The sequence below is a fragment of the Gekko japonicus genome, unplaced genomic scaffold (genome assembly GCF_001447785.1).
Source record: "Gekko japonicus isolate JY-2015 unplaced genomic scaffold, Gekko_japonicus_V1.1 scaffold28, whole genome shotgun sequence".
NCBI lineage: Eukaryota > Metazoa > Chordata > Lepidosauria > Squamata > Gekkonidae > Gekko > Gekko japonicus.
This window is the reverse complement of record NW_015177010.1, coordinates 2,170,519-2,187,763: the sequence shown is the minus strand read 5'-3', so window position 1 is coordinate 2,187,763 and position 17,245 is coordinate 2,170,519. Positions and strand designations below refer to the sequence as shown.

Below are 17,245 nucleotides of genomic sequence, written 5' to 3'. Positions count from 1 at the left end.
TTCTGCAATGCCCAACTGAGGTGAACTGTTTTAAATTTGCTCATGTGTATGGTGGAAGAATAGCCTTGATTTTCTTTCCAGCAGGCATTTGTCTTGAATTAAAAAGTATTTATTCAGAATATTTATAAACTGTTTCCCCCCTGGAGGAGCCCAAAGTGGCTCGCAACAGCAAAAAAACCAAACAAAAAACAAACTTTATTCTTTGAATGATATTAGACACGTTCAAATGTGCTTTACAGGATTTTGGTTTGTATGGTAATGTAATACATGATTTCGGAGCTTGGGTCTGTTGTATTTCAAGAAAGGCTTTGAACAAATCAAGGGGGCCACATCTCCCTACCACGCAGTGGTGCTACTAATTTTTGTGACTTTCTGCTCGCCTGGCCCTAAAACGTAAGGATTGCACTGTAGCAGAATTGCCATATAATATTGGCTTCTGAGCGGGGCGCTGTTTATGTAGTCCTGAACCTATGCAGTTAGTGCTGAAGCAGGTATTTTTACCCTCTTCTTTCCTACCCTGTGTGTCTTTATCCGGGGGGAGGGGGAGATAAAGTTAATTTCACACATACACATGCCATTCCAAGGTACTATAAAATGTTAAGGGGTCCTGCCTTAGCATTTGTGTGTATTTGAATTTCCTCACATTAGCAACATAACAAGCATAACAAATCTCGTCCTTTCTTTCAAAAGATTCAGAGCCCAGAATTAGAGGGAGAACTTAGGGGTAGGAAATGCTGTGGTGCAGATTCCCTGATCCATATCTACTATATGCTGTTAGTTATTTGATCAGGCCAATTCTCTCTGTCCCCTGATCTCCCTTTTATTCCTTTCTCTTTTCAAATTTACCTCACTTGCCCTGAACATTCTATGAGCAATGCTCAGACTTCATTGAGAACTCCCCACCCCTCCACTTTAAGCATGCAATAATCCCTGCTTCGTCTGTATAACTGCCTTACTGAGATGTGGAACTATCAGGTTCATGGTTAGTAAGAATGTAAATCGCCTCGGCTATGACAAATGAATTCCCACTTCAGACAGTACCTAAGGTACCACACATTGTTATTATTTTGCTTTGCCAGGTTGTTAAAGTCTGTCCATCACAATCCTTCCAAATTTGGTGTCCAGGAGGATAAACTGAAGCCATTTGAAAAGCTGCTATTAAAACTGGAAAGCCAGTTATTGGATGGGATGATTTTCCAGGTAACACAGTGAATTCTGAGGAACATCTTTTCAGTGCAGTTAAAATGTGTAGTGAAACCCTAAAGAGTCTGCTTATTTTTGAAAACAATGGTGGTTAAACTGGTAATAACTGAATTTTAAATTTTATATCTTCCTTGTTTCTAATATCTTCTGGTTTATAGCCTAACAGCTACTTTGGGTGTGCCCACTGGCTTAGATATTCCAAGTGATATTAAGAGCAGTTGTTCACCTCACTCTAAGGGCATACTGGACTGGTTCTTTAGATTGTGTCTGGTGTGTTCTTTTCATACGTCTTACCTAACTTAAGAATGCTGCATGTAATTGGTTTCCTTGCAGCCATGGCCATCCTTTCTGAATGTTACAGTTTTTCAGAGTGTAGTTCTTACATTTGGGAACCTAAGTGATTTTCAGTAGTAGAATTGCATCTGCCCAAGCAGTCTGGCTTCTGTCTTCTCATAAAATTTAATACCTGCCTAGAGGCCAGATTTTTTTCTTTATATATAGTAGTAACTTCTGTGATATTGATGATCTTTTTCTACAAGTGGCTAACAGGATTTGAGCTAGAAATATTGGATGTATTTTCCCCACTACTTAGTGACCCCAGTTTGCTGTAAAAAAAAAAAAGAGGATTCAGAGGACAGATTAAATTTCATATTTTAAATGCATCTGTGTAAGAAGTATGTGTATAGGCTATGTGAGTGTTCAATAAAAGTATATGTGTGTGCTGAAGTAGATTCTTGGTTCATCAGAGTCAGTATAGTCTATTCAGACTGTCAATGGCTCTCCAGGGTCTCAGGTGGAGGTCTTTTGCATGACTACCTGGTTCTTTTAACTGGAGATGCCATGGATTCAACCTGGGATCAGAGGGTCTTCCACTGAGCCACAGCCCCTCCCCAAGTTGGTGTGGTTTAGAAAGATATCTTAATTTGCCTGGAGAGCATGCAGTATGTATGGCAGAATTGTTTTGAAGACTCTACCTAGTAAATTGATGTGATAGACAACCCAGCAGTTTTGTCTTGTTTCATATAAGACATAGTTGGAACATTGTTATAGCTTGTAGTATAAGTAACTGAAGCTATAGATTCCTCCACTGCTTTTATAATGTACTTAGTTATTTAACATTAACATGAAAATGCTAATTGATGTCACTAAATGTTTCTAAACTTCTTTGTAATCCCAGAAATATGTTCACATTTTTAAAAGTGTTGTCTTGTGGAATTAAACTCCTACTGAAATGAGTAAAGAAGCTGAAGCAACAGTTAACAACCACTGATTAAGTATTGATTCCCTTTTAATCAGATGTCAAAATTACTTCACCTAAATAAGACCCCCAAGCAAGGGAGAACTTGTATATTCTAAGTTGTACTCATGATTTGTTTGCGCTAATATTGTCAGTGAATTCCACTTGATACTGATTATGTCAGTTGCTCTTCTTTTTTCCCCTTCCAGGCTTGTATAGAACAGCAGTTTGATTGCCTCAATGGTGGAGTGTCAGTGTCGAAGAACAGCGCTTTTGCGGAGGAGTTTGCACATAGTATTCGCACAATCTTTGCAAATGTTGAAGCTAAGCTTGGTAATGCCAGATGGACTATTTTCAGACTGACATTATTGTTTATGAAAGTAGCTATATTGTTTGTCTAGTGTCAAACTTCAAAAATATTCTTTTCTATGTGTATTTGTACAAGGTGAACCCTCAGAAATTGACCAGAGAGATAAGTACGTAGGAATTTGTGGGCTGTTTGTACTACATTTTCAGATTTTTCGGACGGTAGACAAGAAATTTTACAAATCGTTACTGGACATTTGCAAAAAGGTGATGTTTTTGCTGTTTGTAACTTTCTTCTAAAAATTAAAAACTTCACAGAGTGTGAACATAATTTTTATTAAAATGTGGCTTAGTTTAGGGCCTTTAGTGTGAGAATGCACAAAATAGAAACATTTAAATTCACTAGCTATTATTCAGTAATCTCTTAAGTAATGATTTACTTTTAAAATATGTAGCTATTATTTTACTGTCTGCATTGTTTGAAATTGTTGCAACTGAAATCTTGCTACTATTCACTTGTCAGGGAGAATAACCAGCTACTTTCATGTTAATACAAAACATGTAATTAATTACTGCTTTTGATTCAGCCTACTGTGATATTAACAGTCCTATCATTCCCATGTTTGCTCAAATGTAAGTCTCATTTATTAAATGAGAATTAATTCAATACTGAGGAAAGCTTCCTAAATGTAATATAGGGAAGGATTTATTTTCTGTGTTTGTTCAATAGAATATGTACTCATGATACAGCAATAATATGTTTAGTAATTGTCAGGTTACCTACTGCCCAGCCCAGAGGTGGTAATGCAGGCCTCTTGCCAAGTGGCTGAAATGACATCCTGTATTTTAAAAAAGAGTTGGCATAGCGTTCTCACACCTCTTCAACCCCTCTCATGACAGCTCTTTACTAAACTGCTCACTAGATTGATGGGCCCTGTTCCACAGCTGTAGGGTATGGCTAGTTTAGCTGATCCCTTCACTCTGCCCAGTCTTAAAACATTTTGTGGTGTTCTTATGCTACATTGATGCAGCAGAGAATAGATTCAGAAGCAGAGCCTGAAATCTAATGTGAAAAATGAAGTGGGGTTTTATTTGTTTAGAGTGGCTTATGTTGGTATTCCATAGAGTACTTGATAGGACTTCAGCAAGGTATAGGACAGGTCTACATATCTGGAAGTGCCAAAAGTGTGTGTGTGTGTTTTGCACTGTGTATTTGAGTAGCTTTTTCATATGAAATCATTAACGCTATGGTGAACTTTTCTGTCTGTACTTTTATTGTTGATGTGACAGGTGCCAGCGATCACACTTACAGCAAATATAATTTGGTTTGCTGATAACTTTCTGATCCAGAAGGTGCCAGCTGCTGCCAAGCTTCTAGACAGGAAAAGCCTTCATGCTATTAAAGCACACAGGGAAAGTTTTCTACAACACAAGGCTCAGTCACTTACCAAGTAGGTTTTAAAGACAAATTTTTTTACCCTGCAGGGTTCTTATTTAGTACATTTTTTAAAAAATGTAAACTGCAGAATATCTAGGTACCAAACACCCTGATCCTATACACAATCTGTAGAAGAAGCTTCTTTTGAAATTAAAGGGACTTAGATTGAGGTAAACCCTATTTATGTTCAGATTACAGTCCCAGAAAGGGAAATTAGTTGTGTTTGCCTTTTTGTACTTTCAGTGCTCTTCATAGTAATGCATGTTATAGCCATGTATGCAGTTTTTATGCAATTTTTACATTGTGATCCTAAGCCACTTGGGTGGATTTTCAGTTGAAACAAACTGGCTGAGAGCCAGGAACCCATAAAACCTCATTCATATGGAAGTATTTTCAAGTGCTTCCTCATGGCAGCTATCTTCACATACCACACACTTATTACTACGTGAATTGGAGGCTTTTCTCAATGCCAACATAGGCTCCTTCTGGGATATTTGTATTGCTTTATGAAGGCATTTCCCCTTTTATATGTGCATAAACAACCTTGTCACATGAATGTGCACTGTGTTTAGGACTGGGTTAGCATTAATTTTCTTGTGGCTTCAGTCTGATCATCCATTTGTCACATGCAGTCCTAACTTTTTTTTTCCGTTGAAGATTATCCTGTTGTTGTTACTGTGATATTAATAGCCACTGTTAGGTTGGTTCAGTTCAGACAATGAATCCAACTGTGGTTTATGTTAGTAGTAGTTTAGAAATGAAGTTGTGTTTTAGAACTACTTTTGTTTCCATTCAGTTCTCAGCACTTGGTTTCATGTTCAGTATGGAACAGTTTGGTTGTCATAAATATGATCTATCAATTTGGACAGTTTGGACAAATTAGAGGAGGGAAAACTGATGCTCTGTTGAAGTTCTAGTCTAAAGTCATTGTTCACCTTCTTCAGTGTTATTTACAATTGGAATTCAGTTTGTGTAGTCAAAGTCTGAAATCCACATCCAGTCTTTCAAAGCTGAAATCAAAGTCCAGACTTTCTAAACAAATTACAGCTAAAGTTCAATTCTCTGTAGAATTTTGCAAATTGATCTCAATTTCTTACGATAAATTGGATTCCCTGTTTTTATATATACTGAACACGCTGATGTATTATATTAAGTGTATTGTGTTGGTTAGTTTTCACGGTTCCTTGTGATCTTTGTTCCCATGATTGGGATCTCATGACAAAACTATAGTTGGCATAAATCTTGGTAACCTACTTCAAACCATGGTTTCTGATTCTGGTTTGGTATCTGATTGCAAGCCATGGCTTATAAATTCAGACATTGTGTTCAGCCATGATTTGGCGTGATGTCTGATAGAGCAGTTGAGTACATAAGAACATAATAACATAAGAGATGCCAATGTTGGATCAGGCCAAAGGTCCATCCAGTCCAACACTCTGTATCACACAGTGGCCAGAAATATCAGGTACCATCAGGAGGTCCACCAGTGGGGCCAGGACATTAGAAGCCCTCCCACTGTTGACCCCCCCCCAAAGCACCAAGAAGACAGAGCATCACTTGCCCCAGAGCCCCTATCTATACCTTGTGGCTAATAGCCACTGATGGACTTCTGCTCCATATGCTTATCTAATTCCCTTTTGAAGCCGTCCATGCTTGTAGCCACCACCACTTCCTGTGGCAGTGAATTCCATGTGTTAATCACTCTTTGGGTGAAGAAGTACTTCCTTTTATCCGTTCTAACCCGACCGCTCTGCAGTTTCATGGAGTGCCCACGAGTTCTTGTATTGTGAGAAAGGGAGAAAAGTACCTCTTTCTCTACCTGCTCTATCCTAACGTTACAATTTTCTCTCCAGAGAAATGCAATCATACTATGTGTTTGTGAGCTCATGGATGATGAAAATGGAATCTATTTTGTCAAAGGAACAACGGATGGATAAGTTTGCTGAAGATCTCACCAACAGATGCAACATTTTTATACAGGTGTGTGTTAGAGTCTAAAATCACATGGTTAGAAAACACTGCTTACAGTATTGCTAGGTGGTTTTCAGTTCCCGAGACTCCTGTAATCTACAAGGAAATTGGTAAATCAATCTAAATGACATACATTGCCTTGTACAATCAAGAGCCATACCTCTGTTGTAGTGTCAGAGGGTAGCCATGTTGGTCTGCAGTAAAATAGCTTGATTCGAATCCAGTAGCACCTTAGAGACCAACAAGAATTTGTGGGTATGAACTTTTTAGAGTTAAAGCTCCATTTGTCAGATACTTCGTCAGATACTTCTTCTGTAATTATTAATGGCTTGGTACATCTGTTCCATGAAAGCAAATATTCTTGTGTCCTGAACAGTTTATTTTTGAGTTTGGAAGAACTATTTTTTAGTGAATAAGTTGTTCATGTTGTTGTAACATGTGGTGATTCACCCTTTCCTTCCAATGTATTTCTAGGGTTTTCTGTATGCTTACAGCCTTAGTAACATCATTAAAAGCACAATGAATCTGCACATGTCGATGCAGAAGCCAATGACTAAAACCTCAGTTAAAGCGTTGTGCAGACTTGTGGAACTTCTTAAAGTAAGTTGCAGTGTTGTGGCATTTCTTATTCTCCCTAAAATAAGCAGTAGATGTTTTGCAGCACAGTTCACGTGTAGGAGATGTGCCTGTGCTTAAAATTACAAATTGGAAAGAGGCAGCAACAAGATAGAGGCAAAGAAAAACTGGTGCACAGCTGTGTATGCTATGTCTCTAGGGTTTTTTGTTTTTTACTGCATCCTTTTTCTGGATGAGGGATACATACTATGTAAGGTTGAACCAGCTTTAGGCTAGGTGCTTGAACTATGATGCCTGTGTTGGAGTCCTACATTAGCATGTAGGTTTGAGTCCTAACTGCCCTCATGTCAGTAGAGTCTATTGGCGCTGATTGGCCTTGTTTGTGAAATGCATCTAGGAGCGCAGGATTGGAGCTTCAGCATGGTTGGCTAGTGTGGTGGTATATCTAGTATGCTTCCTCTGAAGGGTGCATTTGCATATAGTTGTGCATTGATGTCAAAGGAAGTTAAACTACCAAATACATGTGGCTTAGTTTTGTAGTAGAAGAGTGTAGAATTTCTTTCTTTTAAAAATTTTTATTTTATCTATTTTCACACACAAGTCTTTTATGTTGACTGGCATTGTTAAAAGGTTTTGGGGGGAAATAGTTTTCCATATGGAGTTGGTATAAAAAAATTTTTTGATTCAAATCACAGTTGCGGATTTGTGATGCTAACTCTTTCCAAAATGTGGCTAACTGCAGGCAATAGAACATATGTTTTACAGAAGAAGTATGATCGTTGCTGATTCAGTCACACACATAGTTCAGCATCTTCAGCATCAGGCTCTTAACGCTATTTCTGTAGCCAAGGTATGTAATCAAAAGTGGTAGTACGTACTTGTATATTTTGTGTCCAGATTCTATACTGATAAAACAAAGATAATACTAATTGGGACATTCTTTTGAAATTGGACTTGGCCAGAACATGCATTATCATTTATTTCAATTCAATGGGCCTTGTGCTAGAGAAGTCCCCAGTGAATTAACTTAAGAAGAGCCTTGCTGGATCAGGCAGGGGTCCATCTAGTCCAGCATCCTGTTTCACACAGGAGCCAGCAAGTCTCCCTGGAGAGCCAACAAACTGGGCATTCACTCTTTCTTTCCTTCTGTGTGTGTCCTTTATCCTTCTCAACCTTCTGCCACATCTTCGAAATACATGTCTCTTGACAGTTGGATGACAGTTAGAGGGATGCAATGCTCCCTCTAAGCTATGGAGTCTTGTGAGCAACAATTCTACTTTGTGAGCTACTGGCATTAAAGTTGTGAGCAGGTGATTAGGCTAATGCATGAATTAGTTCGCTCTGAAGCTATCCTTCCTGAGCTAAGACAAAAATGTGTGAGCCGGAGGCTAAAAACCAGTGAGCTAGTTTACATCAACTCAGCTTAGAAGGAACATTGGTGACATGTTTGTTTTGCCTGCCTTTATGTTTTTATTCTTGGTAAGAAACCTGTATGTGAACGTTTAGTTTGAAACGTCATATTTTCTCAAAGTGTAACAAATATTGTTTTATGACATCTATTCCACTTTTTGATTGCTTTTTCTTACTATATGGTCATTTTAATTCTTAATAGTATTGTGCTGAACCTAAACCAATTACATGTGCGCAGGGGAACGATAGTTTCTGTTAGTGAATTCTTCTTGCAACGCTTGTAAATCTCATTCTGAATTTTTAACTGTCACTTGGGAAAAGATGTCTGAAATTAGAAATCCCATTTTCCCAGGACTTTAAGCACTGTTGCTTATGGTGAACATCTGGAAAGCTAAACTTCAACTAGAAGCTTAGGGATTTTTTTTTAGGAGTTGGATCATAGTTTGGTGGGGGGAAGGGGTATTTCTTTGTATGTAATTTTTAGTTGTAAATTTTAGACATATGTAATTTCTAGTTTTTAATAATTGGTTTGAGGTTTTAAATGTCCCAATTCCTTAGGCTGAAAATCCAAATTAAATGTGGCAGGCTTATGCATACAATTTATCTGCTGCTGAGTCCAAAGTACTGTTTCTAAGTGCTTGCTTTTTAAAAAAAATACAGAAAAGAGTAATTTCTGACAAAAAATACAGCGAGCAACGCCTTGATGTACTGTCTGCTCTTGTATTGGCTGAAAACATCCTCAATGGTCCTAGCACAAAACAGAGGCGGCTCATCATTTCCCTGGCTCTCAGTGTTGGCACACAAATGGTGAGTGTGACAGTTTTCTCCTCTCCATCTGCAAGGTATTATACACATCTGTTAGTGGTGATAAAATGGGAAGTTATGTGGTCAGTGGCTGTGGTGTAATTTGTATGGAAGCATTGGATCGACACTACTGTGTGTCCTTCTGTGTTTTTCTTTTCAGAGAACATTTAAAGATGAAGAACTCCTTCCTCTTCAGGTAGTTATGAAAAAGCTGGCCTTAATCAGTGAACTTCAAGAAAGGTAAAGCGGAAATAGTACATTATATGTGAAAGTGGTACAGCATAAGTGTTAGAACATGGGGAAGAAGAAAATGTTGTAAGCCACTTTGGGGAGAAAAGTGGGGTATAAAAAAATAATATGAGATGCCTTGGAGAAGACCACACTGATTCTTGCAGTCTCGGGTCTTGTAGAGTGTGACGTCATACAGTGTCATAGCCAGAATTGTATGTATTTGGTGCAAAATTTGTTTTGGATACAGAATTCAGAATCTGGAGAATCTCAGATTCTGACTGTTTTTTAAAAAAAGTTTCTTGCTCTTCTTGTGGTGAAATTTCAGAAGCCAGAAGTAGGGTGGAAGGTATGGAGAAGAATAAAGCTGTATCCAGCTGAATACAGCTGTTTACATTAGAAATAGTAGCAAATAGAAAGGCAAGTAAATGAACCATTGCAATCAGTGCTCCAGGTTTGCTTTCAATGAGATCAATTTCTTTTTTTTACTAATTCAAATGATTTTTTTCTAGAGTCCGAACACAATGTGATTGTTGCTTCTTGTACTGGCATAGAACCATGTTTCCAATTTATCTGGATGATGTCTATGAAAATGCAGTAGATGCTGCCAGGTTACATGTAAGTAAGCTTGCGGGAAGGGCGGGGTATAAATGTAATGTAAATAAATAAATAAATAAATACGTTTTAAAAAATCTGAAGGAAGCATCTTTTCTGTGGCCAAACTTTTATGGCAAAATGCCCATGGCTGAGTTTTTCAGAGAAATATGTGGAAGACTGAACGTCTTCAGAAGACCTTGAAGCTAAAGCTATTTTAAAAGTTTGTTTTCAGCTGATCACTGAGATTGGCTTAGCTCTCAGTCTATGTTTTGCTCTACCCATTGATCACTTTAACTGTAGCTGAATTTCAGAAAACCAAGGCTGCAATTCTGCAGGCTGTTATGGGGGTTTAAGTCTGATGAGCCTTTGTTAGACTTACCTTTCATATAGATATGCGAAGGATTGGACTGTTGTGGAAGCTTGACTATAATTTACATTGCAGTCCTATAAATACTTACTCAGAAATAAGTACTCCCAATTAAGTGTGCACAGGACTGCAGTTTTAGCATGAGATCTAAGCTGGCAGATTAAGGTTTGCAAGCATCTTAGAAACTAGTATCAGAAGCTGTAGTTTGGAGAAGTGGCTTTCCGAGGCCCCGGTCACATGGGCCGGATATTGTGGGGGGGGGGGGGGGAGGCGTGGCTAATTGCCCCGGAGGAAACTAACGCGCAGCTGCCCAAGCACACGTCCCGGTCGAGATCCCGTGGTTCGGGGGAAATGCCGATCAGACGGGTATCCTGCAGCGTGGCACAGAAGCCACACGGCGCGATTGCACTAGCAATTGCTCTTTGTGCGCATGCGCTGTTGGGCGCTGTTGCGCAACCTGCAGAGACGAACAGTGCTGGGCGCTGGATGCCACGTAAGTCCACCGGGAACGCGATCAGACGCCTGCCCTTGGCCCGTGGTTTTAGGAAACTAGTACCTCGTAGGTACTAGTTTTTAACTCTGCACCTTCGGCGGGGAGCCACGGGTTCACCACGGGAGCACTGCGCTTCCCAGTTGTTGGGGTGAGATTGCGCCCGGAAAATCCGCGGGACTCCCGTGCCTCTCCCGCGGCAACTTTGCCGTGTGACCGGGGCCCGAGTACAGTTTAGCATAGTGTCACTCAGTGGCTTGGAAGCCACATGTGCCTCTTTGATATGTCACCTGTGGTTCTTGGCACTGTTCCCCAGTGTGGCACCCACTCCATCTTCCAGGAAAATAAGCAAGGTCCATTGCCCTGAACAGTCTGTGATTAGCAAATGTTTCCCACTTTGAACTGAGGATGAGTAAGCTGCAGGTGTCCTGTCAGAGCTGGAGGCAAAGACAACCCTCTTATACCCTCCACACCTTTCTCCTCAGCCTCTGTGTCCCGATTCCCTCACCCAGACAACTTCTGAGAGGAAAGCAAGTTGGCTACATAGAAAAGAGAATCACCACCACCATGACAGCCATATAGGAAAAGAGCAAGACCAGAGTGGAGTGATGGTGGTTAGGCCCCTTTCTCTGCAACCAGCTTGCTTTTCTCCAGGAGTCTTGGCAGTCTTGTCCTCTTGCCTGCACTGCTGCTCCTCATGCTGAGGAGAGAGAGAGCAAGAAGGTAGAAAAGGAAGCCTTTCCTCTGGATACACAAGGGCTGGATAAGGTTCAGCGGTGGTGGGGAGAGAGAACTTTACATGGTCAAAGGTAATCTAATCAAGATGGGTAGCCGTGTTAGTCTGTCTGTAGCAATAGAAAAGAGCAATAGTCCAGTAGCACCTTAAAGATGAACAAGATATGTGGCAGGGTATGAGCCTTCATGAGTCACTGCTCACTTCTTCATATACAGCATCTGAAGAAGTGAGTAGTGACTCATGAAAGCTCATACCCTGCCATATATCTTGTTCATCTTTAAGGTGCTACTGGACTCTTGCTCTTTTCTAAAGGTAATCTGGTGATGTTAAAAGTTATATATTTAATAATTATATTGTATATTGTTGTATGTGTTTGGTGAAGTGACTCACAGGGCATAACAACATGTATTTTATTTAGAATAGGGCTCTTTGGGTTGATGGTAATTGGGAATGTGAGTGCCCCTTGGTTTAGCATGATTTCTGAATTGGTAAAATAGTTAAGGCCATAGCACTGCCTGCAGGGGTCACTTACCTAGGAACTGGGGGGCTGAGCAATGGAAAATGAAGACTAACCATTCTAGGCCATAGTTTGCCTTGCACATTTGGATACTGAAACTGTGATTTGGATTTTAAACTAAGAGCATGACTTGTCATGATATCTGAATTGAGCCATAATGTTGCACAACTATCTTAAGAATAGAACAGCTGATTTTGATGACTCCTATCTGTTCTAATGATGCATTGCTTTGTAGGATCTTGCATTTCAATAGATTTGTGTTTGCTCAAAAAAACTGTTTTTATATCATATCATTCTGGGCTTCTGTATTAATGTGGAGCTTTTCCTACAGTACATGTTCAGTGCATTGCGGGATTGTGTACCAGCTATGATGCACTCAAGGCACTTGGAATCCCATGAGATGCTTCTGGAGAGCTATGACAAAGAAATCATGGATGTTTTAAATAAGGTGGTAATATAAGTATTGTGTTTACTTTGCATGAAAGCTGGAAGCAACAGTTTGGGAATATCTTATTAAAATCTACTGTTGTTGAAAGACTTTTATAAACTTATGTATGGATGCCTTTGTATGGAACATGTTGCTGTGTGGAAGAGACTAGTCCTTCACAATGCACTGCACTCTGTTGTGGATTTGTAGGGGAAAGTCCAACAAAACAGTACACTAAAACAATTAGTAAAGTATTGCATATGAATCCTCAGTAGAAAGACACATTTGCCCCCTTTCTACAAATGCAACAGGTCACTTCTAATAAGTTGCATTTTATGTAAAATATAAGTAGTGGAGGAAAAACATATTTTGGGTGGATATAGCGGGTGGGAGGTAATTGCAATTTCAATCAATTGCATATGCTGAAATCGTATTTTATCTACAGCTGTAAATGGTGCCCTTCCTGGCAATGATACTATGATTTATCCTCCTTACAATTTTCCAGACAGCCAAAATGCCCAAACTGTGGGATGTAAAATACAGATATGCCTGGTCACATATTTTCTAGATTAAATTTACAAAGTTTCACTTGTAGTGAATTTTTAAAAATGTTTTAAACTTTTTAAAAGCAGTAAAAGCAGTAAAATGTGCAGATGGTTTATGGGAGTTAAAATAACCATTCTTTTTATTGTTGCAAAAGCTGTGCAATTTTTTTGGGGGGCTTATTCTTCCTCATTTTGTTTTCTGTTCATTTAATTGAATTGTGGCTTTGCACTTTTACAAAGGCATGACGCTTTTAATTTTAACTAAATTTAAAATAAAATAAATACAGATAGTATGTTGTAGAGAAGTGAGTTTGGATTTGTCTCTTTTATTGGTTTTGTTTTATACTTTGTATGCTGGCATGTACTGTTTTTGCTGATTAGGCTTTGTTAGCGTCTTCATTTTCTTTTAAGAAAAGAGGGATATGCATATTTTAAAATGAAAAATAAAACAGAATGTGTCTTTGCAGACCCATTTTTTGGTAACTAATTTTCATAGTATAATTAAGCGTTCCATCTCATCAAGTCCATCAAACTTGCTGTGACCAGGGCCAGGGCGTTTTTGGTGACGGCTCCTACCTGGTGGAATGAGCTCCCAGAAGAGATCCGGGCCCTCTGGGACTTTGTGCACTTCTGCAGGGCCTGTAAAACGGAGCTCTTCCACCAGGCCTTCGAGTAGGAGCCGCCGCCACCATTATTCCACCAACGTTCTTTCCATCACCGCACTCTACCACCGCTGGTGCGGGTATCATCGGGGGTGCGAGATGTCCATGGCAGATTACAGGGTTGTGGGGACATATATTGTTGCTGTTCTGTTCTAACATCTTCAGAACACCATCTTGGTTTTAGGATTTGGAGTGTATTGGAGCATCGATATTTTTATTTTTACTATTTTTAATAACTGTATTATGCTGTATTATTGTATTTTTATACTGTTCTATTGTTTAAATTTGGCATTTATGCCCTTGTTAGCCGCCCTGAGCCTTCGGGGAGGGCGGGATACAAATCTAAAAAATAAATAAATAAATGAATGAATAAATAAATAAATTAAACATGTTGCCTATCATGACTCTTTGTGTAGCACCTCCTGGACAAATTATGTAAGGAAATAGAAAAGGACCTACGTCTCTCTGTGCATACCCATTTAAAGCTGGATGACAGAAATCCATTCAAAGTTGGAATGAAGGATCTTGCCCACTTTTTCGCTTTGAACCCAATCCGCTTTTTCAATCGGTTTATAGATATCAAAGGTATGCCTTGTTGAGTCCTTAAATACTTTTCTAGACTGTAAAATCCATTCCGCTTCCTCTTCCTTTTTGCTCCCTCCCCCGCATCCCAAATTTAATATTGTGTCAATCCTGTCATGGATTATAAAACTATTTCACCTATTACTCAGTTCTAAGTGATATGTCTGTTGGGCTGCAGAGGTATTTTGTACCCTTGTTTTGTACCAAACCCTTGGTTGCTACCTATGAAGTAGCTGTTGACTTGTACTATTTCTGTTTTTACAGCCCATGTGACACACTACCTAGACAAGACTTTCTACAATCTAACGACTGTGGCTCTGCATGACTGGGCCACGTATAGTGAAATGAGAAATTTAGCAACTCAGCGTTATGGCTTAACAATGACAGAAGCACATCTCCCCAGTCAGACTCTAGAACAGGTACATAATTTCTGTTTTTTTTTTTACTCAAGTCTCTCCGTACTACAAAAGAACAAAAAAAACAAAACTGTGTTACTCTCGCTGGCTTGGATTTCAGTGCTTAAGAACTCTTCGGGTGTTCTTGTTGCACTGCACTCCAGCACCTCTGGTGTGCCAGCATGGTCATTCATGCACACTTTGCCCTGTTCTCTTTTAAGAACTGGAGAATGATCCATGCATGCAATATGGATTCCTTCTTATACGGGCCATCCCCAGAATGAAAGCAATTGGACCCATTCCGATGTTCCTAATCTGCAGCAGAGCCCTTTAGCATTTTGGAACTTGACCCTCTCTATATTAACCAAGGGCTGGCTGCTCTATGAAAAGGCAAATCTGTATAATTAGGCAACCCACAGATATGATATGTCATTGGGGGAACCTGTAGACTTGCAGGGAAAAGAATTAAGTTAAACAAACAAACAAACAGTGATTTGGGAATACAAAGTTTAGTTATGTCCGCAGACCTCACAAAAAACACACTCAGAGTTTGGGAAGCATTTTGGGTTGGCACAGCAGTTACAGTGGAGTGGCAACTGGGGACAGTTGAGGCAGGAAGCTGGAACCAGCTCCAGCTTGCTGTCTCCTACCCATTAGCTTCTCCTTCCCCCCATTGTGGAGGAGAGGGAAGGTCAGTGAGCAGGTGGGGTGTTTGTGTGAGCTGGAGCCAGCAATGAAGGGAGGGAGCTGTTGATGGGCGAAAGGAAAGACAGCAGCGATGAAAAGAAAAATGGGATTTCCCCTCCTCCTTGTATCCTTGTGGGTCCCCCTCCTGTGTATCTGCTGTTTGTATAATTTAATTTTTCTGTGTTATTTTAAAACTTTTATTTTGAATTGTTTCATGCATTTGTCTTTTAAAAATGTGTATTAATTTTTTAGCCAATGCACAGGGCACTTTTCCAAAATAAATATACCCAGGGTGGGCTAATAAAATCATAATACAACTGACAGAACATAGAACAAGCATCACTCCAAAAAATCTGATAAAAGCCAGAGCTAAAACTACTGCAGTGAAGGCCCTTTTGCAGCAAGTAAGTCTTTAGATGGAACTAGAAGGCCTGTCATGGTGGGGCTAAACAGTGCACTTGGGCACAGTTGTTTCACAGTGTAAGAGTGGCTGCTAAGAAGGTCTTCCCACCAAATCTCCATTAGACACCACTGTAACGAAGCAGGTGCTTGCAACATGGCCCCTCAGATGACCTCAGAATACGAGCAAGGATATATATGGGGCGAGGCGGTCCATCGTATACTTCAGGCCCAAGCCATTAAGAGCTCAAAAAGAGTTTACAAGTCAGTCCCCTGGTCCAAAAACTAACACATGCTTTAGAAAAAAAAAGCAGATCTAGATCTTTTAAGTGAGAATTACAAACTTGTGACATTGAAAGTTCAGCTTAGGCTTGCCAAGTCCCCCCGGGGGGCAGGGAAACCCCCGCCCCAGAGGCCCGTTCCTCACCACCAGCGGATCGGGCCCCGGGGGGAGCCCCACCCCGACGTGCGCGTCACCCGCAAGTGACGTGACGACGCCAGGCACGCTGGGGGCGGGGCCACGGTCATCTGAGGGAAAACTCTATGGTTTTCCCTCGGATGGTCGTGGCCCCGCCCCCATTCAACAGCTGTAATAATAAATAATAATGATAATACTTTCAATTTATTAATCGCTTTCCCCAGTGGGCTCAAAGCAATGTACAGTTACACATTTTAGACAGGGGACTAACAATGTTCATAGGGGATAGGGAAGACAACATATATTCATTTAATTGCACACACTGTCACTGCACGGTGTAAACGTCTTCTGGCTTGGCTCAGTCATTTTCCGAACGGCTGCTTTGTCAACCAGGCTTCAGGACCCATATGTCAAATTGCCACACTGCCACTGCCTGGCCGGAAACATCCACTGCAGGGATTTTTGTAGCCAAGAAGTTCTTCCGCCTTTTCCGAACCTCAACCAGGGTGTCCTGACCGTCAGCTAACACCCTCCCACAAGGGAGATTGGTGTGCCCACTCTCTCTAAGGAGTGGTTCCCATTTTATCTACTCGCCGAAGCTTTCGAATCGCTGGGTGGACGATGAGCTGGGGACAACAGGCTGGCTGCTCACACCAGCACGGGGCTTGAACTTAACTCAGTTCGGATGTTAAGACAGTGGGATATACCCACTGTGCCACCACTCCTGTATTGTATTAATCAGTAATTCCTTCATGTTTTGTCACAATAGAGTAATTACTTGGATTGTTTCCAAGTGGTGGTTGTGAAAGTACCTAAAAATGATTGTTGTTTCAGGGTCTTGACGTTCTGGAAATTATGAGGAACATTCATGTATTTGTATCTCGTTATCTCTACAATCTCAATAACCAGGTGAGCATGGGAATTGAAATTTGTGATTCCTAGTTGGTGACTGACTTCTCATCTAGAGCTATGATAATTATATAAATAAGCAACTGTTTAATTGCAGATCTTCGTTGAGAGAATCAGCAATAACAAGCATTTGAACACTATAAATATAAGGCACATTGCTAACTCAATTCGAACGCATGGCACAGGAATCATGAACACAACAGTAAGTATTACCAGGGTTTGGAAATTTCAAATATTTAAGACTGCATTGTCAAACAGTGCAGAGCAAGTGATGCAAGGAAGCTATCTGAAAATATGGGAAGTAATGGAAATGCCCTGAAAGAAACTGAGTTCTTGTAAGC

At 40.2% G+C, this 17,245-nt stretch overlaps 1 protein-coding gene across 1 annotated transcript in view; it reads left to right on the top strand.

The window, feature by feature from the left end:
- The window catches only part of KIAA1033 (KIAA1033 ortholog), a 51,960-nt gene that overhangs the window by 20,458 nt on the left and 14,257 nt on the right, over window positions 1–17,245 (top strand). Inside the window, exons 10-24 of the mRNA XM_015427560.1 lie at window positions 1,080–1,200; window positions 2,650–2,773; window positions 2,886–3,013; window positions 4,037–4,197; window positions 6,038–6,164; window positions 6,630–6,755; window positions 7,474–7,581; window positions 8,802–8,948; window positions 9,106–9,185; window positions 9,686–9,791; window positions 12,212–12,328; window positions 13,931–14,099; window positions 14,361–14,515; window positions 16,830–16,904; window positions 17,002–17,106. Coding sequence (XP_015283046.1) covers window positions 1,080–1,200; window positions 2,650–2,773; window positions 2,886–3,013; window positions 4,037–4,197; window positions 6,038–6,164; window positions 6,630–6,755; window positions 7,474–7,581; window positions 8,802–8,948; window positions 9,106–9,185; window positions 9,686–9,791; window positions 12,212–12,328; window positions 13,931–14,099; window positions 14,361–14,515; window positions 16,830–16,904; window positions 17,002–17,106 — 1,849 coding nt within the window. The remainder of the gene's footprint in view (window positions 1–1,079; window positions 1,201–2,649; window positions 2,774–2,885; window positions 3,014–4,036; window positions 4,198–6,037; window positions 6,165–6,629; window positions 6,756–7,473; window positions 7,582–8,801; window positions 8,949–9,105; window positions 9,186–9,685; window positions 9,792–12,211; window positions 12,329–13,930; window positions 14,100–14,360; window positions 14,516–16,829; window positions 16,905–17,001; window positions 17,107–17,245) is intronic.